The following is a 26986-nucleotide window of genomic DNA, read 5'->3' on the forward strand; positions in this document are numbered from 1 at the left end:
CCAATTGCAGGAAGGTACAGTGCGTTCCATTTAACTTGCAACTATTTCAATTGGCTATAACTTTTTTAATCTCTAAAGATGTTAATGTGATTCAATAAGCGTATTGTAGAGTGTATAAAAATTCTAGAAAAATACGTTTTTGGATATGCTGTTTCTGATCTTTTTTAATGGGACGCCCTATACATTGCGTCACCTTGATTATTCCTAAATATTCGAACTCCCAGAGATTAGAGTAGCGTCTAAAAAATTCGCATTTTAAATAATATTTGAGACATATTTTTTTCAACATTTTATTTTTTGTTTCACTTCGATATCTCTGATAATAAAGGAACTATGGTTATCTCGACAAAATTATCACAGTATTTTTTTTTATCAGTAATAATTTTTTTATCTGATAATAATTTTGTGCAGAAGTTTATAAATGAAGCCAGTTAAATTTTTTTTAAATCAAAAATCGGACCACCTATTGAGATGATCACGAAACCCCATAATTTCTGAAGTCGGCATGAAGAAGTCCTTTAAGTAAATTGATAATATACACAGTGTACTTTTACAAAAATCGAAATTTTGTTTCATAGCTCTCTGGTGTGATATCGAAAGATCAGTTTCACATATTTTTTAATTTTTACGCTTATAAACGTACAAAAAACTACAAGGTGACTCAAAGGTAAGGGATCTTCAGTTCTACTTAAAACGCCCTGTGTAGATCGTTTGAATTTCTGAGATATTTTATAATATAAAATCACGTTTTAGGCTCTTTCTTCTACAGTTTTGAACAATAAAAAAATGTTGTTTTTTCGAGAGCAGCTTTAGTGAAATATAATAGAAGTTGAGTTGTTGATTCATGGCTCAAGCTCAGTTTCGCTAAACCCGACTCTATACACATATAATACACATAAGGTTTACGAAGGTCGCTTTAGGTGAAGCTTAAGCCATGATTCAACTAGCGACTTCACTTAATATACATTTCCCACCTTGATTTGAACATTTTTAAAAGTTCAATCGAACATTAATTACATGTTTATGGTGACTGCATCAGAAGCCTGTCTTCTATGTATCGCGTAAACCATGTAGCGTGTTGGTGGTACGTACTTGTCTCATGCGATTCATATGATGGGACGCAATTGTACCATCTAAAAACCTTGCTGGCATAAATGTGTATCACCTACCCCATCCCTTTAACACAGGAAAAAATTCGGAGAGCAGAAACATGTTATGTTAAGTCTAATCAACTAAACTGTCACATTTAGTTTATTATCGAGTTAATATTTGTGTTCCGGGTTCAAATGGTCAAATGGAGAGTTAAAATTTCATTTGCAATAATAAACGATGAAACAGCTTTTCAGTTTGAACTCAACAAGATGCCATCTACTTGATTGACTGCCATCACCATTATTTTTCCTGATTTTCAAAGTCCTTCAATCTACAGTTTTAGTAGGGAAGATTGTCGGTTTAGGTCACTGAAAGCTCGATGGCTACCTATGCGTCTAAATGTGGTGAGAACAGCAACCTCAGGAAATTTAATTTTATGGAAGGTGAATCATAGTTTCTGTGTCTGAGAGTGTGCCTTTTAGAGGTGAAAATCGACTAAAAGTAACAGTGGTAAATAGAATTTGTAAACGTACTTCGAGACGTCACCGCTTTGTTGCTTAGTGAGCGATTCAGGCATTGGCGCTTTGAAGGTGCTTAATTCCGCATTTCGCCCTTTAAGATTGGACGCAACCAGTGTTCGTTAATTTGGAGGATCAGTCGAAAAACTCACAAGTTAACCAAAGAAAAGATGGAAGCAGCTTTTTAGCGTTTGCAGTAATTGTCGCCTCTGACGTGTATTACAATAATTTCTACTACACTTCTAATCTTTGCTTCAGAGCATAAATGCGAAGGACTTCGCGTCTTGTGATTGCGCACTATACCTAGATAAACGTTCTCAATAAATATTGAAAACGTAATTAAAATTTCTAATATGTCGGATTATATTTAGCAACAACCATGGAGAGATATGTTCGTTTAAGTGGAAGGTAATTAGCCTTTCTTCCTGTGCAGAATTGATAATCTCTTATAATTACCTGTTTTCTGTTTGGCGAACATCGACGTGAATAGACTTTTTCCCAAGGCATTTCATTGGTTATGCCTTATTAGGCGTGACATCGTTATTTTATTTAAAGAAACCAATTGGAATTTGAAACACACCGTTCAGTTTGACGAGAAACAAAGATAAAAATCCCTATTCTGCGTCTACCATTCTTTTTTCCCTCGTTGCCCGTAATTTTTCTCAATTATCAGACACTTCGACAACTTTTTAAGACCAAAGAGTTAAAGAAAATGTTTTCTAACTGAATTACCGCTAAGTGCCTCCATTCTTTTATCTCTTTCAAACCACTTAAAAATAAATTCTTATTTTCTTTTGTGAAAACACGAGTTTTAAAGCGGACGGTGGGAAAGTTTTTCCCGGAGTTTTTCTTTTACCTTTTGAGACCCGATCGGATGGTTTTTGCTCGGAAGAGTACACTTTGGCCGTTTTAGTGGTAAAACTTGGAGTTGTTTTTGATTCAGTAAACTTCGGTTGGCTTTTCGTTTTTAATTGTATGAAAATTATTACCAATAATTGAAGGGAAAAGGGACCAAGTAGGAAAACTTCTTGAATACTTTGAAGTATTAGGTCATAGCATTCATCAATAGAAAACGTTTATTCTGCACTTCAACAGTAATAAGGCCAAAATAACTAATAAAAGCCAGGATGGCATGCAATCGTTAGGAATTTTTCCGGTTGTACGGTTTCCTTTATATACAGTGGCAATTTTCTTCGGGGCGAAGCTTAAGGAAACGCTGAGACGATAATTTTGTTTTCTAATATAGAAGATATTGACATGCGATATGATGAAATTACATTTCAAACTTATAATTTGAAAATTTTTAGCTAATAATGGCCGTCGATCACGCTATTCAGCCGGCTTTTTCCACTCGGGAGGGAGCTGGGGTTTTTGCCTTGGGAATGAACTTTCGGAATATTAAACGTCTTAAAGGTACATTTAAAATTTCGCACAAAACACCATAAAAATTAACAGCAGACGGTTTCTCAAGAGAAGCGAATTTTTATTCGCGCCACGTATGACGTCGATTAAAATCCCCGACCACACACAACATTTTAAAATCCTGCTACGAGCGGCCTTGACGCAAAAAAGCTGCAGGCCGTTTTTAGCATTCAGCAGGATTTTTTCTGGGCCACGGTGTCAAAGACTCCCGAATCTAAACAGCGACGGTAAAACGCGCGAGTGGTTTCGTTTACACTGGATTACTGCTTATGAACCAGCAGATATTGGAAGCACTATCGTTATGAATAACATGGTTGCTTATGCTACTCATGCCACATAGACACACATAAGACAACTATCCAACTAAGGCGATAAGATTAAAGGAACTGCTAGATCATGAAGAAATTCGCCTTTGTGAACAACAATTTTGAATAATAATAGACACATGAAAGGCTTAAAATAATAAAAACGAGAATTACTATTCCGTGGCCCTGGAAGACGTGAACATGGAAGAAGCCATGCTTGAAACTGTCTTGAGTGACTGTGTTACAAACGAGAAGATTTTGACCGCTATTCGGAGGGAGTTGACCTCTTCATGTGGCAAGCTAAAAGACTCAGTTCTGTGCCCGATGGGGGAAATGTGAACAGGCCAAAAAGACCACGATGATCCGGACTCCAGCGGAAACATCTAAGCAGTGATAGACACAGAGGAACCACAGGGGCAGAAAGTACAATCTTTAAATTCAAAATTCCATTATCTCTAAATAAAATTTTCGAATGCTGTAAATTCTTTCCAGAAACGATATTGCAAATATAGGTATGAGCACTTTTCTATATGAGCCGAAAATGTCTTTTGCCCAAACCTAATCAATTCCCAACCACTAAACTCTCAGTCTATATTGAAACCTCTTCCGGACTGATTTAACCTTTTCAAGAATATGAATACGTTTATTAATGATCATTCTTTTTCATGTATGAAACCCGACAAAAAAGTCATGATGATGATTAAAAATACATTTCAACACCTCACACTGCCATAATACAGCGTGATACAGCGTTAAAATCCCGTTCGCACGAAGAAAAAACTACCCCTTATTAGTTTTAAATGAAGGGGTTAATTTTTTGCCCAGGGATTACTAGTAAATTTGGTTACATTGTTCTTTGAAGTTCTGGTCTATGAATATTGTTTTTTCTCTCATGCGGTCTTGCAGCGAAGAGTGGCAAAAAATAAAATAAATATGCGAGGAATGACTACGGAAAAGTTTCCCGTTTGTGAGAGCATAAAATTTCTCGTAGAATGACCCCCATGAAGTGCATAAAAAACCACTGACCGTCTCAATAAAAAAAAGATGCGGCTCATTCAAATTCTCAATATCCCTAATTCGCTGTTATACGTGTCCTCGTATGTTTGTCATGTCGATGAACCAGGAAAACGCACTAAAAATTCCTGACCGTTCTTGACCCTCGTCACTTTTTTATTTTGTTCGTCGAAAATTAGGTGAGTGCGTTTACATCTACATTATTAAGGCTCGTCCATAAGTTTTCAGTTCAAGTTAATTTTAGTTTCTAGGGCTATCTGGAGGGAGGGGATTTCCTCGAGGGACAGCTATCAGCCGCAGTAGCGAATGATTTTTCTGTTTGTAAGATGTCGACCAAAACTAAAAATTTTTTATACTTCTGAGTTTAACTAAGAATACCATACCAGCAACAACCCATACTACCTACTATACTTCCAATTAATGGCTCTATCTCCATCCAAAACTCATCCCATAATTCTTCAATCAGATTCTAATGTACCAAAGCGGTTCTCGACTAACTAACGTCGTGCTTCGCGTGCATTCTTCTGCAGCAGAATTTTTATGGCCGCTCTTCATTTAATCTCCTTTCTTCTGGGATTCTTTTTTCTTCTCCTGCTTATGTATGTATGGAAAGCCTAGGCCGATTTTTTCCTGTTAGGCCAGCCCAATAACCGGTTTTTTGCTGCATGCAGGAGGAGCGAAAACCGCTAGAGATGCGCTGTTACTATCGACTTCGATTAAAAATCATAATGTGGAATTTAGGCAACATTTTTGTATCTTTCAGCTGCGAATGATAATTCTAACGTCGTAGATGAGATAGCTGGGATATTTTTCAGTTGATTTGAGAGTTAGATGGTTTCAGAGGTAAGATCGAGTTGGCAAGTCTTCGATGCATGCACTTCATTCCTCTCTCTCGACCGTTGACTCGCAGGAACGGTCTAAGATTTTATATTGTGCGGGTCAGCAGTTTTATTATTTTTATCCCGCCCAGTCTATTGCCTTTTTGCTGCGGCATAGTTTGCCTTCTTTCCGGTTCATTCCGTTTGAAAATAACACAGTTCATTCTCCTAGGGGTCACTAAATGGAAGTAAAATCGCTTTTTCTACCCCAACTTTAAAATTTTCTACATATCGAACCAGTGTGTTTTGCATAGCCTTGGTACATGGTGGTACACTATATCATGCGTATCATTATGCGATAAATTTTAATACTGGCACAGGCCTATTTTAAAGTTTTTCCATTTGTAAGGTGCGTGTACGTTTTATTAGGAGGGATTGAGGTAACTCGAGCGCAAGAAACCGATTCATCCCTTGCGGAATAAGGGTGGCAATCAAATTTAGGCCATTTTGCACCCTTTTCGCACCCCAACCGAAAAAGTTTCATAATTCGATAATAGCTGGATGCATCCATTTTTTCTTCCCTACAAATTATTACAAATCGAAACCATTCAATAGGTTTTTTTCAGAGGGACCACCCTTATTGTTAGGGTCGCATGTTGGGGTGTCGATAAGTATTGGTCTGGTAAAAATTGGGGCGCAGCACCCTAATGTTTCACGAGTCTTATTAATGTGGGCATTTTTATTCCTTGATGGTATGAGCGTATAGCAACATTCGATTATGATAAGTAGAATGTATAATATAATCCTAGCCGTAGATGTTGTAAATTAATAAACCCAGGTCAGGTTTTATAGGGTTATTCACATCGATCGGACTAATAAAATTTCGCAAAAAGGTGGCATTTTTATTTAAACAAACTGCAGTAAAATCACCATAAAAACGTCTATAAAAGTCAATGGGAAATTTTCTTTTAATAAATTACTAGTTTATCTATGGGTTGGCATTTTATTACCCCCTTGTAAAAACCATGCGTAGATATTAAATTGGTTTTATGAGTTTCCTACCAAATGGGATGGAACTACATACGTGGCGAGTTTTAGAAAATTGATTCAAACAATAAACAGGGACATATCGAAAGGTATTCCAGATAATATAAAATATATACAGAGAGCGGTAAAAATTTGGCATAGATTCGCTAAAATTGCAAAGAATTCTCTTCAACGGACATTTTTTAACACGCAAATTTTACTTCTAGTTGCAATTTTTTTACGCAAAGTACACTACGATCACCCGTGTAGTAGATGAACGTAATGAGCTTTTCTTCTGGAACCCCTCGTATATCATGCACTCTTTGAATTATTTCACAGATTCGACACAGTTGTAGAGACACAACATGTCCATCATTCACCCATTTGCCTGAATTTCTTCGATATTCGTAATTGCCAGAATCGATATTTTGTCAATAGCTGCTACCCACCTCCGTTCAGTCTGAAATGCGACAGTCAAATAAGATCTCTAACGTCTGGGTTTCACTTAGCTTGGGCATTTTTTCAAAGCTTATTCAATATTTTAATTATATGTAATTATTGCGTTTTACAGTGAACCATAGTGCGTAACAGCTGTATTGGTACCCTTTGCGGAGGGAGAGTGAACACATATTGAAAGCGCACTCAATCGATTCTTTTGATGGGTGACTCATGTAGTTTAGATGTGAATGATACATCAAATCTAGACTACAGAGAGGTTAGTACGTACTCACGTAATGTCCATTTAGAATACCTCGTTACGACCCAGATGAATTCCAAATCATTTCTATAATTTTAATGACGTCTATGAATTTCTCAGATTTCAGGATGTTGGACACTTGCCTAGTAGGTCTCAGATTTATTTATTCATATTCATTAAATTTATAATATTTTTTTAATGAAGGGGAAATTTTGATTGATGAAGGAAGGTTGTATAATCTGGATTTGTTGAAACTAGAACGTCCCGCTACAAATTTCTCGAAATATTCAATTACATTTTAAGTTAGAAATCCTACTTCATATTCCGTAATAAATTTAAAAATTAATTTTGTTAAAATACACTCCAGACCTTAGGAACTGGAAGATCTTCTCTTTTACAATCACCACGTCTGTCTTCAAAATATTACTCTGAATTTCAGACTTAGTTTCAGTGCACAGCTACAAGTTTACGTTTTTTGATTTCCAGGGACTTTCTTCAGTTCTCAAGCCTCTCTTCGGTTTCGGGGATTCATTACTGTTCCCCCTGAATTTCTGGGAATCGAACGATCTGACTCCTTCTAAAGGGACATAACAGGGTTCTTTACCGTCCCAGCTCTACCGTTATCTTACATAAATCTAGAGGTTACAGTTACATTCATATACAAACAAACCTAACGGCCCTATGACGACTGTTTGCATTAGTAACACCCTTTAAAAATATTTATGTCACCTAAAATATCTTTACGCATACATTAACACTTTTTATCGAGATTTGAAATAATTAAAATCTATCTCATAGATCCTTTTTAAACAAAAGATGCTCTATAAAAAGCATGTCTTTGTCTTTTTAAGGCTCCGTTTTATCCCCTCAGACGTGAGAAAGGATCTGAGAATTCGTATGTTCCATAGCGAATATGAAAGACCTGACTACGTTTGTCTCAGAAATTCAGTTACTTTTCCAGACCGCTGAAGGAAGATTTATAAAATTCTAATCGCTCGGGGTTCTTAGGATGAAAATAGTAAAGTAAAAAATGTCCGCTTTGAGTAAGCGATAAGTTCTTGAATCTCTGACCAGGATTTTGAAAACAGGTACTTACTACCTGGTCACACCGACCACGTAAACCTACTCACCCTGCTTCTAAGATATTACCTGTAACTAACCGGTTCTAGAGCAATTTGAGGGTTAATTTTTTGCTTGAAACAAATACGTAATCCACAGGGTGTTCTCACAACGTCACCCCTCTGAATACAGTTTCCGAAAGGGGTGACATCGTGAAAGATGATCCGCTGCGCATACATTAATTTTTTTGTTTTACATCAGCCACCGAATGAGTATTTAAAAATTTCATTGTGACCGATTTTTTTCGAAAGAGAAACACGGTTTCGTGTTGACACATTGTATAAGTGGTTTGACAACTTTTGCTTTGTTTTCCTTCAGGAAGCAGTGCGTCGCGTGAGAAAGCTAAGGACTATTGTTCCCGAAACTCTGAACGAGCAAAAAGCAGTATGTTGCAGTATAATTTTAAAATTGGCAATTTCTTAAAACGGCATTAAGGTGTATCGCCTCTGCGAAACCAATAAACCAAATAGACCATAATTCGGGGGTGGAAGTGATCCATTACTTAACATGACTCTTGAAAATTTGATAATATTCGTGATTACGGGCAATCAAAAAGAAATTTACAGCGCAATGTATCCAGTTTACATGGCGAATTATCGATAATTTACTTCCATGCCGACTTCAAACCTTGCAATAATTAAAACTTTCAAAACTTTGTTATACGTGAATTGATTCAGTGAGTTATTGATTCTGGTTCCAGCTCTACAAATTGCTGGAGTATATCATAAGGGTTGTTCCATTCCGATGAGTGAAATGAATTATTCGTTTTTACGTGCGGGTTTTAGAATCCGCGAAGAGGAGATCGAGGAATGCAGGGGTGTGTGGTGGTGCTTTGTTGAAGTGTGATTTTTAGGTAACCAAAATACTTACCATCAATATTTTTATTATGACATATTCCAATACCCCAAAATGTCATTTCCAGAATATAAAGATACGCGCAAACTACTCAACCATGCACTATCAACCCAAAATAGTCCTACATAATCATGAAAAACAAAAGCAACAAACATCGATATGAAAACTTCCACACTAAATTGAAAAGTTTGTTTGAAACGAGCTCAGAAATGGGTAATTTAAAATCTCGACTTCATCTTGATATTTTTGGCGATCGCCTCAAAGCTAAAAAAATTCCCCATTTCAAGCGCAAAAACGGTAAAACAAATTCAGAGACAGTGAGCTAAATTAATCAAGTAGCTATGATGAACTGAGGAGGTAAAATTCTACAAAAAGCGCCTGGTGGGCAGATACTATACACGGTTGAAAAGAAGCCAACTCACTCGCTGAAGAGTTGTCCAGCATTCTTCCAGAGTTCTCTCCGAAATCGCCGAAGAGTTGCGTTGGAGTTGGAAGTCCGGCAGCGTTAGTTGGGAAAGAAGCTGTTTAGTATAGTTATTAGTACAGTTTTGAAGCTACAGAATGGTTATGACACACCACGACAGGTAATTTGGGAATAATCTTATCGTCTTCGGTAAGGATCTTGAGCTGGAAGATGCACGGGAATTTCGAAAAATTTCTACAAAATGTGGCAAAATTCCACTAATTTGTATTTCATTCCTTTGAACATCGACTTGGACTCATTTGACGCATGAAAAATTCAAACATGAAATTCAACTATTTAGTTATTTGTTGTTTCCACGGCTAAATCCATCTTTTGATTCCTCTAATAAGATTATTCCTCAATGCCTTGAAAATATCAAATGAGACTGGAATTTAGTTTCCCTTTCGGTAAATAACTTAGATTCCACATCCATTAACCATTACACACACGACATTTACCTATTTTAAATAAGCAAAAACGTCCAGGCATATACGCTACAACATGTTAACATATAAAAGTCTGAACACCCAACATCTAGAACTCATCCAAACCACATTAATAAATACAGGAAAATAAAACAAAAATTAATAAAAATAATTAAAAAATATTTAAAATAAAATTTAAACAATTCACCGGGTATGAAGGTTCTAGCCAACACCTACTACAAGTGAAGTAAAACAGAAAAATCTTAATGGTTGGGAACCTAATAACATGGAGAGGTATTTAACATATTTCGCCATGGGTATTAACTCTCATAAAATGGCTGCTTGCCCGGTTTTATGGCTGAGGTTCATTCAAATTACCCAACCGGAAAATAATTCATTTAATAACTCATTTCTACACTTTTAAACGAGCTTTTTTCTAAATCGTCTGCCATTTTTGCAGCAGACTTCTTCACTCTTTCGTGTTACCACTTTTCTCATTAGATTTTATCTTGTGTGTGTAGTTTGTGTTAAAATGGATTGCCATAATTACTCGGCTATTACAATGCGTAATAAATGTATTTAGTCTGAAAGAAGTGTGCCTTATTGATCGTTGTTAATAGTTAAATTACTCTAATTAACCACCATTTATACAACTTTAAAAAAGTTTACATTAATAAGCATATTTCTTGATTGCTTTATTATATCTCAAATGTAATGGGAGGGTTTAATTTATACTTTTTTAAATTATTGTTGCTCGTGTTAGTTGAAAATTATTGATGCTAATTATCACCGCATTTAGGTAAATAATTCAAATTTCCAGGCAGTAGATAAATCATTTAATGGATATTTTATGCAAAACACACATAAAAATTAATTTAAATTAATTAAAAATAATAATGATGAAAATAAAAAATGTTACAGAAATTTTCAAAATTTATATTTACACAAAAATAGCTGAATTGCTAAATTGTCACAATGAACGTCCATCGATCATATGTTTTTCGATTTGCATCCGAAAGTAGTGGCCAAAACCAATGAAACAATGAAACAGTTTAAAAATTTACGAGTGAATCCAACTTTAAAAGGAAATTTGAAAATGTATGAAAAAGTGCATAAAATTTTATAGAAAAATGAAAAAAAAGTTATTTTAATGTAGATGTTTGTGCTATCTAGGAACAGAGTTAGTTAGTGATGAAGAGGATGGATGAAGACGTACAAGAATGTGAATTTTGTAAAATAATCGTGATTAATAAATTGATGAAAGTGTGTGGAATTAATTTTTTATTATAACGCTAACGTTGGAATATTTTCCATGTCAGATCAAATAAAATTACTGAAAATAACTCCATACAACTAGATTTTGACTGTAAAATTAATTCACAACAAACGTTTGCATTAAAGGATTTCACCAGAACTTCTTTAATTGGAACTAATTAATAATCATACTATTATGTGCTTAATTATAAAAGCATGAAATAAATTTTCGAGACATATAGACGGGTTTTTAGTCGCAGTATGTATGATGGGGAATGTGGACGAACACCATATGAAAATGTCTAAAGACATGGATGAACTGAGATACACAGAATTACATTTTTAAAGCAGTTATAATTACTGTTACTGACTTCGGAACTACTTTTTTATAAGTACTGAAAAACAACAATATGTTATTGGCACCAAAAATAATGTGCGAAAAGATTCTCTTTTTGCATCGCTTTAGCCATAAATTTGTTCCATCAAAATCTGCAGAATGAACATTGAATTTAAATCGGTGGTGTATGAGAAAGTCGATGTGGAATTTGATCTAAAATTTTTTCTTTCCATTTCTAGTTCTGATATACGATATGCAATATAAAAAAAAAAATGAAATGCTAAAAAAATCAGAGGTTAACAAAACCTTGCATTAGTTCTTAAAAGCTTTTACACTTCGAAGCAACTTTTATTTTATACATTTTCAACACTATTGAGGCATCGTACCTTGAGTATTGTAGTTATAACACCTTTGAACAAATTATCTAAAACGTTAAGAAACGGTTAAGAACCCGACGCTTGTGCAATGTATGTACCTATGTACTGAGCTTTGTTTTTGCAAGGAATCTGCTCGCTCTTGACCTTACTTATGAAATCGCATGTAAGTGCGTTTAAATTAGATGTCTGTAGAACAAAGAAGAATTAAATACAAAAAATGAAATTAGAAAAATCAAATTATCAGTTTGAAACTGAAGGTTATAAAGTATTGTTTACACTCTTTAATTCATAAAATATTTTGAACTTTGTACCGTATATTTTTGAAATACTTAGCACTCTAGGCTGCTAAGTTTGAAAAATTATACCACTATTCCAGTCAAAAGTAAAATCGAGGAACGATCTCAAGTAATTCAAATTATATCAGAAAGTACTGAGCTCTCCAAATCCATTAAAAGACTACTTTAGAGACGTAAAATTCTTAATGTAGGATTAATCAATAAAAAGCTTTATTATTTAAGGGGACTTTAATTTAAAAATTTACTTAATTAATGAAATAAGTTTTAAAAAAAAACATATAAACCGGGAGAATTGGGAGTTTATTTGAATGCCACTAGTCACGATACAAGAGAATTATGAGAAGAAGCAGAATTACGATAACAACATCAGTTGCATTATCTCGAGGAAGTCGAAACATTTAAAATTTAGTAAGGAATTAAGATTCAAGTAAGAAAACTCAATTAAGCTGCAGTTATTTGCAGAAAATATATAAATAATTTCAGCAACAAATGGTATCTTATGCGTTTAGTTTCTCTCTCGGGCTTCAAATGGGGAGAGCGTCGTGAGGCGTCGCGACGCTGCTGCCCTCGATGCAGATCTCAGCGTCTAAAAAAACGACGCCGAGATGCTGTTTCGAAGGCGGCCCACCAGATGGCGGGAAAATGTATTTTTGAACTGATAGAAGGGGGTAAATTAAGCAGTTTTTGCATCCTCTTGATAGGCGAAAAATTCCCACAAGTGCTTATATAGTGCCAAGATTAAATTTCACCTGCCTATAACGTTCGAAGAACAATCATAGTATAGATTGGCAAGGAGTGTTGCAGCAGAAAAATCAATTACTTTTAAGTGTTATTTGCAATGCGGCGGATATTATTGATAAATACGAATATCAAATAGCAAATCATGTGAGTACATACATAGTCAATCGAAACGGCACCTTTTTGGCATAAAAAGCTATGCCAGGGCGCATATCAGCAAAATCACTTAGCGATAGTTCCACTTAGTTTTTCTACCAATAATCAACAACAAATCCTGAGTATTTAAAGCCGAAAGTTTGTAATGAGCCTCCTGCATTTCCATACCAATTACTATAAAACTCTAGAATCTTCATATAAAAAATTAAAGGGGTATTTACAAAATTGTCTATCCCGAGGCACAAAGAAACAAAAGAGAGGACCGTGGGAAAGACTGCTATCGCTACATATTAAAATTAATTTTTTACCAAGGATGTAATCATCTTTGGTAGTTGGTAGTTGGGTTTTATGGAGTTTGAAAATGTTTTGAATATCACTGACTACTAGTTTTCGCTTACAAATGCGACCTCACGACAGTAAATACCAATTTAACAATTGTAGACAGTGTTTTTGCTTGAGATCTTTAAGGAGAAATCATGAAATTTTAAACATTTTAAACGATTTTCTCTGGATGTTTTTATGAATTAAATTCTCTTAGATTTTCATTTATTAGCTTTAATTTATACAGATGAGCAGTAAAGCTTTTTTAGATGTGTCGGGAAATGTTGCCTTATCGAAGAAGTAGCCATTTGCATTTAAAGTGCTCGCTTACTTAATTGAATTGTGCGTACTTGGAAATAGGTACCTATGGTTTAATGGTTTTAGTACTTCAGTTTAACTCCACGAAAAATAGATGTCTTCATAATAAACTCGACGCGTTCTTTCTCCCTATTTTCAGACCTGAGAGCGAGATTGCCGAATGATCTCGAACTGAGCTTTTGAGTCCTAAAATCGGCGTACCGGAATATCAGAAAAAGAAAGGACAAATAGAGAGTGAAACTATTTTTTATAACAATAAATCAGGTGAGGTAGTTGAAATTACCCGATTCAAGAACAGTCGGGGGTGGGTCGTATTTAAGAGATTTGGGTTGTAAAATGGTAAATAAAAGCAGGAACAAGACCGAGTTTGGCCGATTAGTTCGGGATTAGTGAACAAAAATTAAAATTACTAATTAACCGATAGACAAGTTGGAGAAAGAATTCAAGAAAATCTACTTCACCTTACTATTTTAATGGAAGTTAATGGGAGATGCCAAAGTGCTAGTGAGCTTGGAGAAGAAGACGATGCAAATATTTTAGTTTGCATTAGTCTAAAAACAGTTACGTTACTCGTGAGATATGATTTTCTTACGAGCACAAAATATGCCTATTCGCTATCAAAACGCGTTGTTGAACCTTAAACTGGAATTCTCAAACGGTCCCGTTACCTCTCAAAAAAATCATCTCGAACTTTGTGATAGTACCCAGTACGAGCTGGCTAATAATTCCACTTAAAAATTCCGCAACCAATCGTCTAAAATTTAACGACCTTCCGAGCTCTTCTTTTCGTTTACCCATAAAAGTGCTTTTTCATCCTTATTAAGGTAGGTACTACCGCGAAACTCCTTTCAGCCATTTTACGTCCGTTTAACTTTTTTATCTCTTGCCTACCATCAAACTTAAATGGTAGGTGCCCAACTCACTTTAGGGCGAAAAACCACCGAAATTAGCAAACAACCCTTTCGTCCACACATGGTCATAGTATCGCAGGTATAAACACCATGTGGCGCACGTCGTGGGGTACCAATTAGATGATTTTTTTGCGACTTGACATTGCCGAGTTAATTGCTGAATTAATTTATGGGTACCTGTGCTTGTTGTCACGGAAATTATATAAGGACGGTAATTTTCAACGGGCGCTTTTACTATTTTGCAACCGTATTTGTTTGAGAAGGAATAAAATAAATGTTCGCTTAGAAAATGAAAATAAACTAACCCACCAAAGAAAACAAAAAAATCCCATCATTCATCCAATCTTTCAATCTCTCAGTTTACTAAACGGAGTCAAGACATCTCTAGATCATTGCGCTTTAAACAGAATAGAGGTAGTCATGGCATTCCATACACTATTTCGGGGAGATCCCTTAAATTCAAACACTAAATTCTGCTTGACTTTTATAAACTATGAAACTCAAAAATAACCTACCTGTAACTCATTTACGATCTTTTCAGTCATAAGTTTATCCGGGCTGTGGGTGCCACTACCAAAGGGTGGGCCCATCATGTTGGGCTGCCCAAAAGGGTGCCCGTGGGTGGATTGGGGAGTGGGGCTGCTCATGTGGCTCGCATTGGGACTGCCCAATGGGTTTTGTACTGAATTGGGAGGCCCCTGACCGTTTGATTGAGGTCCTTGACCCAATTGACCTAAAATGTTTGTCTTCAGATTTGTGGTGAAAATTCCCTCTAGAATTCTAATTTCTACGTCTTTAACGATGGAGGAAATAGTGCAACACAAAACGTTATTAACAAATTTAGTGTTTTGTCAATTTTTAAAAATATTTTAAATGGTATTACGCCAAGCGGGACTCACCTGTAGGTGTTAGCTGAGGTCCTTGGGCCCCACTTTGAGCATTCTGATTCTGAGCATTCTGTTGTCCACCCTGTTGCTGTTGCTGCTGTTGCTGCTGATGGCTTTGCCCATTCCCTTGCTGCGGCGCATTTAATGAATTTTGCTGTGGTTGCTGCGCATTCTGAGTATTCTGAGCATTCGGATTTTGACCTTGTTGCAAAGCCATGGCACCTGATGTAATAATATTAATCGGACTGGCATTCGATTGCTGGGACGGTGAATGCGCCGGCATCGAATGCGTGCTGCCAGGAACAGGAGAATTCTGGTTTGAGTTACTCAGGTTCTGAGGCATGTTCTGAGGCGGGCCTCGCGCCTGATTCCAAAAATCGTTGTTCATCTTAAAAATCGATCTATTATTGACCTCGGTCATTTGGGGGCTGATTTGTAACGGTTGCAATGGCGTCGACCTCAAATCCAAAGCGGCGTTCTCCTGTAGTTTAAATGAGTTCTGTAGCCATTTTGCTACTAAATTCTCATGTTCTACTTTTAGGTTATTGAGGATGTTTTGTTCCTCCGTGGTGAAAATTTTGGCTGTTATTTTTACGACTTGGGGTCAAATCGTGGTTGCTGTGCGAGCACAGCAACGGAGGTCACTCCTGGTAGATCTTCTGAGGGCTGGGTCCTCAGAATAGGTGTTAGTAGTCGTGGAGGACGGTGGTGGTCCTCACGATAGGTATATATGTAGGAACTTTGGGTTTCAGTAGGCAAGAAAAGGCATGTGTAGTTGTCCTTTTCTTCAGGTCAGTTTAAATGGTTATCTGGAAAAAGGAAACGCAGGTCAATGCATGTTAACTACAGTTTTACGTGTGTGCGAATAAAGTGTCTAGTGGGTGATGTATCGTCTAGAGCTTGTAAAAATTCTCATTAGGCATAGAGTTTCGCTTTCATTCAGTAATTCACCATTATCAGCATCGAGTGTTGGCAAAATATCCGAGCCAGCTTAATTATTACGAAACTATAGAACAGTCAATAAACTTTTTAATTAAACTATTGACTCTTTATTATTTCTGCTTTCTATAAATACGGCCTTTAATAGCTTTCATTAACTACGTCAATTAAATGCATCGTGGACATTATCGAAGCTCTTTCAGAATGTCACGCATGTTTCCTTGACAAAAACATCGGAAAAATTGCCGTTTTATTAGTTTAGAACTAAATTTTTTGCCATGCGACTTTCAGTTTACCAAGGAGACAGGTTGTGCTATTGAGGAAGTGGTACAGGTATAGAGAGTGATACACGTAGTCTGCTCGTTAGGAAATCTTGGAGAATGTCCTATGGCTGAATATCAGATTTCCTAAATTGTCAGTTTTAATTAACCAACATTTTCTAACACACGAGCTACGTGAATCACCATGTATATCTGGGAGGGTCATTCCCATTATTGGATCCATTTTATACATAGTCAACGCAGGAGGGATTTAACAATTAATTATTTCAATTTACAATTAATTATTAATTTTATTAAAAAAAAAAAAATCAAGAGTTAATTTTCACGAAATTTCAAAAACCTTAGTCCAACACAATAGCGCATGACAAAACAATTTTTTAATCGAATTCCATGATTAGCCAAATTTCAATTCGCGACAAGCTGCAAAATGAATTTTCATTTCTAATCAATTTAAAAATATGATCACTAGTGATTTCATTCGAGCGTGATAAAAACCTTTTCAAATATAGGGTGTTTCATGAAAAACTCCTGCATATTTCAGAAAAATAGTAAGCACGGCAACAATGCGGATTAGGTACGCCATAATTTAATCCCGAAGGGATATGTGTCATAAAATTCGGATAAACGTTTCACGAGACATTGCTAATGTTTCAGATGTTATTTACCCACTGTTTAATGCTCTATAGGTACTGTCCCGAGCAGTAACCAGTGGCGCAAAATGAGATTTCAAGGATAATAGTTATTCTAATTTTCAGTTTTTAGACGTCTAAGTATTCGCTTTTGATGTGTTGAAACTCCAGGTTGGTACGCCAATGGTTTCCCAGCAAACAAATTAGGTTTTTTTCAGATCATAAAATCGATGAAATTAATATAAGACCTCCAGAACCAATTTTCCAATTTTCTAGAAATTACACTGATGGTGTTTATGAGATGATGAAAATGAATCTTGCACTTTTATCCAAGCCTTCATCTTGCAGATGAGCAATAGTCACAATTTTGAATTGATATTTATTCTATTTAATAACTCACAAATTTTATTACTTTTATGGACTTGGATCGAAAAGTCCCCTTCACTCTGTTATCTCCGAAAGAGCAATGATCTATCTCAACTTTATTACAACACATTCTCAACCCCTTACTAGATATTGAAGTTTTTGAACTTATAAATTTCGGATTTAATGGTCATAAATTTAAGTAATATTTTTTCTGTAGTTCCCGTAAAATTGAGATTTTTTAAAGTGTTTTCACATCGCAAAAGTCATCGGTCCAGGTTTTGCTCATGTAGGCGACCGGAAATGTTCGTTATTCCCCAACCAGGGCAATAATTGGCCAGTACAAAGTATTCCCGTGCGACTGTTCCCGTGTAGATTATGTTTAAAGTTTCCACATTTTGAATTAATATTGAATTGCCAAAGAAATAGTATAAGCATCTAGTAGGAGAATCATATTCTTAGCCTCTGATACTACTATTTTAGTAGATACTTAATGTAATGTATGTATTTCTAATGTATAAGTTCAGTTTAAGCTGATTTTTTACAGCGATTAAATTCAGGACAAAATTGAGAGAAATACGGGATTACTTGTATAACTTAGTATATTAGAATTAAAAAAATTAAAATGTAAGCGACTTCAATTTATTTAGAGCCAGTTTTTAAGTCGTTCCAGAAAGACGTTATTTACAAGATTATGAAAATAAGTCTAAAAAATTGGTAAAATTTATTAAACGAAATATACGAATAGTTAGGTATTGCCAATACTCAAAGAATGTCTTTGTACGTACATTCTAAAGCCCTTCTATTTGGCTGAACCTCTGATTTTTCGACGACGAACTTTTCAGCTTTACTCTCATTTGATTGTGTGGCATTATTCACGGGTGTTTTGAGGGCTCTTGACTCTTCAGCCTTAATTTTTAAATTAAATTGGTAAGTGTAACCGTAAGTTATTAATAAATAGGCCGTAAAAATATATCTCTAGTATCGTAATTATCGCTTAAGTGTAAGTTTTGTGTGAGTTTTTCCATTTTTTGTACTTAGAAAAAATATATTGTTATTTTTTCCTTGTTTTTAGGCATTTTAGGCATGTCAAACTATTTTTCTTCTGTCGAGCGGCACTCAGAAGGTTAGTCATACTATTTGCTTACCACAATGCTTATCTTTCTTTTTTGTCTTCCCATAATCGATAAAGAAATATGGTAACATAATCAAAAAATAAAAAACGATTTATCGAGAAACAAAACAATTTCAAGTCCCCTCAAATTAAAAGTTTAATAATTTTTTGTTGTTATTTGAATTAATTCGTGTAAGTAAATAAAGCTTAGTGAAAAGAGGAAAGTTGGGAAAGGCCATTTGCTTAGACTAAATCATGCAAACATGGTTGATAGAACAACCTTAAAATAATATTAAAATGTCTATGTCTTAATTTAGGAAACTAGTTTATGTGCACAACGACGTGCACATATAATAGGAGAATGTTGCTATTTATAAAAAAAGTGTAAAGAGAAGATAGAGTGGAAGCAGACAAGAATAGCTGAAGAGGTAAAGTAAATTTCTCTAAAAACAGAAGATATATTTAGGAACAGCCGACTTTTGCAATGCTTTCTCAAAATTGAGAAGTGGCTCGACCTAATTTGGTACTTTTTTATTTTATGACCTGATGTTGGTGGAGGTAAAAAATATGCAAAATAACTCTACACGAATTTACACGCAAAATTGGAAGATTTACAAACTGATACGTTAATTTCCCCTTAGTAGGTAGGCGTTAGTAAATAGGATCTCCAGGGCAAAAATAATGTTTAACCTGAACTAACCGCAGTTTCACGGATACGAAGTTCTCATAACAAAACATGAATTCTGGCACAGTGAAGGTGCCTCGTTAAAATTCATGGGAAAACTTATAATAAATCTTGGTCCCTCACCCACTATAGGAAACACTTTCGGACACAGAAAATGTGAACATCCACTTACTGTATACAAATTTCGAAAAAGTCACATTATTCAATTGTCTGCATGATATTTTTCATGTTTGTTGCCAAAAAATGAAAAATGTTATAGTTGTAATGAAAGGTATTTTCTGGCAAGAGGATGAGCACAAAATGTGACCGTCTATTTTTAATCAATTTAGTGAAGATTTTATCAGGCATCGACCAAGGTCTATCAACAAAAATTTTAAATAAAGAAAATAGCGGTAATAGATCACTTACATTATAAACTTGTGTGAGAAATGAGAGCACCAAAATATGAAAATATTGCACTGGCAAATACAAGCAAGCACAGAGTCCAACGTTGGCGTTTATGTATCCTCAAGAACCAAAACTTTTCCAAGTCTCTTACTTAAAGAAAAATCGTAAAGCACTAAATTTTTCAATAAAATCAAGTAATTATCTTGACAGCAATAAGGAAAAAATGAAGTTTAAGAAAGTCGGCAACTTTGGACGATCAAAGTGAAACACCGGTAAAATTTCTGACTTAGGCAAATTTTTCCGCGAATCAAGATTTCCCGACGGCGTCTCGCGAACCGCGTCTTTCTTGCAAGGAGCGTCGCTGATAACTAAGAAGGCATCGCGACGCCAAAATACTCGAAGAACAACCATCTCCTAATTTCGCTTGCTAAACACTAAGAATATACTCTAAAATATACCCCCGACAGAGACGAGTATACGCAAGAACAACGCGCGAAACAGAGACACCCCGCGCGTCTAAACAGAGAAACGCTTATAGGAACTTCTAATATTTCCAAGTGAGACCGTCTAAGGGTGGCGACAAAGACGGGGTGACGCAAGACGCGCGCGAGCGAGAGAGACGGCCAAACCTTAGAAGAGAATCTTGAATACAGCGCGCATGGCAAGGAACTAAGGAATACGGGCCTCGCGTTTCCCCACCCCCGCTGAAAAACTGAAAAAGGGGTTTGAAAAAACTGTCTTGATTTTTTCGCATCCCCTCCACCGCGGAGGGGTGTTAGGGGTAAGAAAGTAGGGGCGATGTAGGGGGTGAGCGTGTGCGGGCGTAAAACTGGAGAGCGACTGGACATCGGCAACGTGTATAAGGGGTGAAATTTTTGGTACTTGGGGCCGTATGTGGATGTGTACGTTTTGTTTGGCTTTGGCTGCGGTGTTTGGGTGTTTTTTAAGGGTTAAATTCTTCCTTCCCATTGTGTCACATAGTGCCGAATGAGGTCGAAACAGGTAACGTTTCATTGATTCTTGTCTTTAATAGGTGGGGTTATTTCAAGCTTCGAAGGAATGAGTAGTGCTCACAGACGTTTCATGTTTTAACTATTAATGTGCAATTTCTTAGTTCGCACCATGGATATCTGCCCTCATAGCTCATTTCAGATATGAATAATTGTCCTGTTTTGTTCAGTGGTTTTGTATTAGTACTAGTTACAATAGAAATAGAGCTACAAATGAGAATGTGTCTAGATCATGTATGTTTAGCCGGATAATAATTTGTATATCACGTAGGAGAGTGTCTCCAAAATAAATCCCATCATAGTAGATGTGTGAGTATATTAACCAGTTTATGTACGTATATTTGATGTTTTTATATCAGCTTTATTTAGAGACGTATGAATAATGGCAAAATACAAACTCGATAGATGTAAAATTGTGGAAATGAATATTAATTTTTCTCTCTAAATGCATATTTGTACATTTCTTCCATTATTGATTATAATGAATAAAATTAAAATTTATCGAAATAAATTTCAGCTAATATTTACTCTGTGCGGAAAATCAAATGTGGCATAAATAAAATAAAATAATAAGAGTGCGAAAATCTGCTTAGAGCAATGTTAAGTTTTAAAAATATTTTATCGGAAGGGTGAGGGTTAACGACGTGATTCCTGCATACCCCTAAGTATCACCTAAAAGTAGATATTCAATAGCTAAATTTTGAGTGGTGTTAAATAAAGGTCAAAAAATACTTAAGTAATTGTATTCAGTATGTATTGAAGTATAATCACATTCACATTCAATATAGACAAAAATAACATTTATCAATATAAATTTTAACTCTACGGATTATTTGATGCCACCACGCATTTTTAGCCATTTATTTATTATATTATTTTAATTATGATTATTATATATATATGTATATATTAAGCTATTTAACACTTTATCCGATCAGAGGTATAGAAACCTGATACGTGGGATGAGAATGTTCTCTACAGGAATCTCCTGAATTAAAAAATACTTGAAATGAGTAAAAATGTGTCACGTGAGTGTGATCACGTTTTCGAAATAAAAATGGTTATTTCAGAAAACATTTAGAAAAAACCGTATTTTACGTTTTCATTGAGCTTTTATCCCATTTTTGTTAAAAAATGATGCACTTGAACATTCGAGGCAACGTTTCAGCACTTTTCGGTCATCATCAACCTTTTCTTCTAAAAGAAAAAACGTTTGTCATGTTCAGAAAATTTTATTTTCTATTTTGAATACAATTACGTATCACACTTAATATTTGTTAAAACGATTTTGATGACAAACCATCACTCACTCTCGATATTTGAACATCACGTTTGTGTAAACCCAACAAGTATGCTGAAGCATAATATGTATAGTTTCAATTATTGTTTCTGACCAGCTACAATAAATAAAACTAAATAAGTAATATCAAATAAATATTATGTATCATATATCATTGTATTGTGAATAAAAAGTGGAATGTAATAAATATAAAAGAAAATCCTAATCTTTGACTAAAAGCTGGTGATGAGCCGTGAAATGCTGAAACATGATTAAATTACATTGAGCATACGCTCGGGATAGTTTGTGAATCCAGATTACTTAACTTGAAGACATTTTATTAACCTGAAACTAACTCGAACCGACACAATTTTAGTTAATTTTCGTAAATGTATGATTTTTCTTTATAATCTTTATTAGTTATTTTGTACATTAAATAGTTTGCGAGATTATAAATTGGAAGCAATATATGAAATAGACCCGCGCACCGGAAATTTTAATTTATTATGTGTGTTAGCTATTTAGGTATTATATATAGATAAGTATTTTGAAAATTAATCTGGGCCACTGTATAATATTTTCATTTTATGTGCATCACGAGTCAAGAACCGATGTCAAACACTTACAATAAATGTTCTTACTGTACTAGTAAGGTAACTAGTTATTACCTATTTATGTTTCATTTGCTTTGTGCAGAAAGTGCCAAGACATTGAAATTACGCGAACATTTTTCAATCATCGAACGCTATTAATTTAAAAATGCTACTTCCTTTCGTTTTTGAAGTATTCGATAATTAAAAAGTAATTTTTGAAAAGTGTTCTTTATCTATATCTGTGAGAAGTATCTATTTTTTTGAATCAATTTTCCACGAATTGATTAAAATTCAAAGAAATAAAATTACTATAACACAAAGCCGGTCATCCCCATGTGTACCTATCACTAAAATTACCCATTTTGTAAGAGAGATTAATTTATGTTGCTTATGTGTACCTAAGTTTAAGTCTGTAAATTTATGATTGTTGAACTGTTATGAATAATTATTTACGTTAGATTGTTTATATCTTTATACATTTATGCAGAATATGTTTTAAGTATTTTTGAAAAAAAGGTAATCTTTGTTTGTCATTAAACTTACAAATATTTAAATCTGAATCTAAATTTAAATTCAAATTTACAAGTTGGTGCCCAAGAAGTTGCTTGCAGTGGCAGAACATAATATATGCTGAACCTGCTCTAACCCAAAAATAGAAAAACTTCACTTAAAATTTACAATTTGTATTTCACATTTTTGTTTTCTAACTAAAAAATATTTTTTTATGGTCCATTAAGTGTACCTTTGATCTCATCGAGACCCTGCTTCGATTGATTTTGAGAAAGATGTAAGTAAGAAAAACCTAAAAGTTATGCAAATGGCTTATCTTAACTTCATAAAGTAGATAATTTGTTTGACAGCTATTGAAAATGTCAAACGGTGTGACAAATGTAAACTAAGAAAAATAAGTTGTAACATTTCGACAAATTACGATGAGATTGAAAAAACCGTTTTATTCTACTTAGAGAAAAAATCCCGACAGAAAATTGGTACCCAACGTTAAATACTAACCCATCAGCTAACCTCTACACTTTATATTAATGACACTCAATATCTTGGGAAACCCATTTAAGTATACGGTAAGCTTTACCGTTAATATTGAATATTATCTTTATTTTATGATGCGAAATTATGGAGAGTAACAATGTTTTAGAAGTGGTGGTTGAACTTTTGTTGCTCCGTCAAACGACTATAAAAACAACTTAGAATTATGGAAAAAATTTAAATACACAATAATCGGTGCAATACTAACCACGTTTTAAATGACAAGTATTGATCTACGATGGTAGATTGATACCTATATCAACGACGATATTTTCAAATGAACATTGATGTAGGCACACCTATTGAAATTAAGTTTTTAACGTCTGGACGACTTTGTCACCTCTGCCAAAAACCTGAACATTACATGAAAGTCAATTAAGTTTTTTTCATGTAACATGTAACATTTTTCAAACATCACCAAAACAGCAAAAGACACTCAAAAACACTGCCGTCCCTAATAAAAAATTACCAGCGACATTATTTTAGATAATATCCAATTTTAAATATTTTTCTTGGCTGCTGCTCAAAGGATCCGGCCACTAAAAATAAGAACTCACATTTGCCAAATAAAAATCTATCAAAAGACAAAACTTCACTTCAGCTTATATCTAAAAATACATTTTTATAATTTGAAAATCTACAGACCACCTAGAGAAGCTAAATTTGTAACGGTTAGTCAACTGCCTCACCCCCTCCATTGCCAATTGAAACAGACGACCCCCTTCCACATAAAAATTGTGCTGAAAGAAAAAATCTCCGCCCACTACACCCCATTCTTAGACCCTCCTATATAAAAATGTAACGGCCTATGTTTTCCGGGTGGTGAACAATGAGGACGCAGGGGTGGGCATTTTTAATTTTAGGGCCACCCACCACACCAACCTTGCAATCGTCACCAATTTTTTTGTTCTTTTTGACCAGAGATACTGGATTTTTTCGCAAAATTTTAGCTTTACGTAGGCAGTCACCATAATAGGGAGTAGAAAACAGAAAATCAATGGCACTTATATCTGGCAGATCGACAGGCTCGATAGCGGTTTTAATGTATGGTGAAACTGGTAGAGGCATCGGCTATCTGACCTAAACTGTATTAATTTTGCATTTCCGGCGAGGGAGGTCTGCCATAAGTTCGTGTAATAAGTTGATTTGCGATTCTAACTGTCGATAAGTGCTCTAATTAGCATTATCCTGTAGTAGGGCTGCTAGAAGTTTAGAAGTACTTTTACGCATTATTGTTTATGATAATGGAATTTCTTATGATCGAAGTTTGCTTGCTTCTTATTCGAAGTCGTTGTTCTTTTCCTAAGTTGGTTTATGGGAATTATTAAAACAGACTGATTTCATGCCCAGAAGCCAATAATCGCTTGATTCAAAACTATTTAAAGTCGGTGTTTTCTTCTTCTGCACTCCAGGAAGTGGCCTAGAACCATACCATCACATAATCCCATTATCTTCTAAGGTTGGAATAATGTATTGGAAATGAAAGGTAACTACGAATCATGGTTATTATGATACCTAAGTCATAGAACATGTCAGTCGTTTGTGTGAAATACGCGTTTTGGAAGGACTCTTTAAGGTGCAATCTTCTACAAACATACAATTTTCAGCTGTATATGGACTAAATTGATTTCATGTGAATTTTATTAGAACTCAGCAGATTTTTCCTTTTATTTATTTTTTAACTTGAATTGCCTTCAATCCCAACTGAAGTGATTTCACAAATATTTTGCTATCTGTTATTACACTTCTTAGCTACAATAGCTAAAAGCAGTTTGCGGGAAAATTGATATAGACTAATGCGGCTTGCACTTTCCTATCTCAGCTTTGAATTACGAAATGGGACATAATTTTTGAACCGAAGAGTTGCAGGTCTTGGAAGCGAAGAAAATGTACAATTTCACGGCAAAATACTTCGAATTGGCCACAGCTCCTTCATCATTAATCAATATCTCAAAAAATATAACAAATTTCATTAATCTGGGTTTGATATCTTCTGTTTTGATTGATTGTTGATCTGTGTTCGATTCTAATATCTACCTTATATAACTTTGCTAAAAGGATTTCACACATAATAATGTGTATTTCAATCAGTTGAACTCACATGAGTCCAGTGTGTATCTAAATTAAATTAGAACATTGGTATAATAAATTTTCCCTAGAATTGGAATTGCATTGTTTTCATACCAAATTTACAAACGTGAGCTTCATCACATATCCCTGATAGGGCTTTTTCAGTTTAATTTACATAATAAATTTTAGGTTCAACTGCTAATTTGATGTAAATTATTATTTTGGCGCTAAATATCACCAAGGTTCCACTAAAATTCATATATATGAAATTAATTGAAATAACAGATGTATCTATGAAGTTAACTGAAATAACAATTTCACATTTATTTTAATCAACTGGGCTAATGGGATTTTACACGGGTCTTAACTGAACGAAATTGAATCTATTGTATTTCACACAGGTGTCAACTAGATCACACATGGAGTTTGCTGCCAAATGTTTTTTGCCAAAATTACAGATAATCCTAGATTTATATAGATTTATTAACCCGATTTAAAGTGGTTTAACATATATTTTATCGATTTGACGAATTGATAGTTTTAGTTTTTACGAATTAATTGATTCCACAGAGAATTTGCTAAACCGATTTCACAATTTTCTTAGTTGAACAGAAACATCGGGATTTTTCACAGATTTCGCGGAGGTTTAACTAACATAAAATGTGGACTTTACCGCCAAATTTGATCAATTTCCCTACAAATAAAACTGATTTCACACAGAGTTACTGGCATGAGTGAAGCAATTAATATTTCACACAATATTTTTAGCATTGCGTGTACTCATTCAATATTTCTTATTAGAAGTGCATCAACGATATGTTTAATCGATGCCTTTAGGGGTCAGGGATTATGAATTTGTCAAAGTGCTTTGGCATGCTGGTAATGAAATTTTCCATATTGTTTCCCTAGCAACCATATCATGCCCTATAATAGCCGGTTTATGGTCGCGTATAATCGTGAATTATGGTGCACGTGCAATAAAAAAATCTATCTACTGATGGGGAGACAATTCCCTTAAGCCTTGCAGGATAATCATATCATCTATCATTACTCCATATATCTCGCTAATTTTCAGTTACTTTTGCGGCCCAAAAAAGTGATGTATTGTATGCAATTAAACGAACCAGCGAAGCTTCAAGCACCATAATGAATGTTTTTATAAAGGGGGGCACATGAAATCCATGTAAAGATGGAAATCCACCTATAATTTTTACGTAACTGCATTATCTTGCAGGTGATAAAC

General features: G+C 34.8%; 2 protein-coding genes across 5 annotated transcripts in view; one reads left to right on the plus strand and one right to left on the minus strand.

Annotated features, from left to right (window-relative positions):
- dati (datilografo) overlaps positions 1-26986 on the minus strand; it is a 141892-nt gene that overhangs the window by 68240 nt on the left and 46666 nt on the right. For 2 of the 4 annotated variants that reach the window (XM_066395853.1, XM_066395850.1), the window contains exons 3-5: positions 15362-16158; positions 14978-15195; positions 9265-9387 (exon numbers count right to left, since the gene is read on the minus strand). In XM_066395853.1, the coding sequence (XP_066251950.1) occupies positions 9265-9387; positions 14978-15195; positions 15362-15770 (750 nt within the window). In that variant the 5' untranslated portion in view covers positions 15771-16158. The remainder of the gene's footprint in view (positions 1-9264; positions 9388-14977; positions 15196-15361; positions 16159-26986) is intronic. The other 2 variants (XM_066395851.1, XM_066395852.1) reach the window with 2 other exon arrangements.
- LOC136412672 (leucine-rich repeat-containing protein 15-like) overlaps positions 20604-26986 on the plus strand; it is a 133238-nt gene continuing 126855 nt past the window's right edge. Inside the window, exon 1 of the mRNA XM_066395812.1 lies at positions 20604-20749. Within this exon, the coding sequence (XP_066251909.1) occupies positions 20735-20749 (15 nt within the window). The 5' untranslated portion in view covers positions 20604-20734. The remainder of the gene's footprint in view (positions 20750-26986) is intronic.

This window comes from Euwallacea similis, chromosome 12, assembly GCF_039881205.1.
Source record: "Euwallacea similis isolate ESF13 chromosome 12, ESF131.1, whole genome shotgun sequence".
NCBI classification, from domain to species: Eukaryota; Metazoa; Arthropoda; class Insecta; order Coleoptera; family Curculionidae; genus Euwallacea; species Euwallacea similis.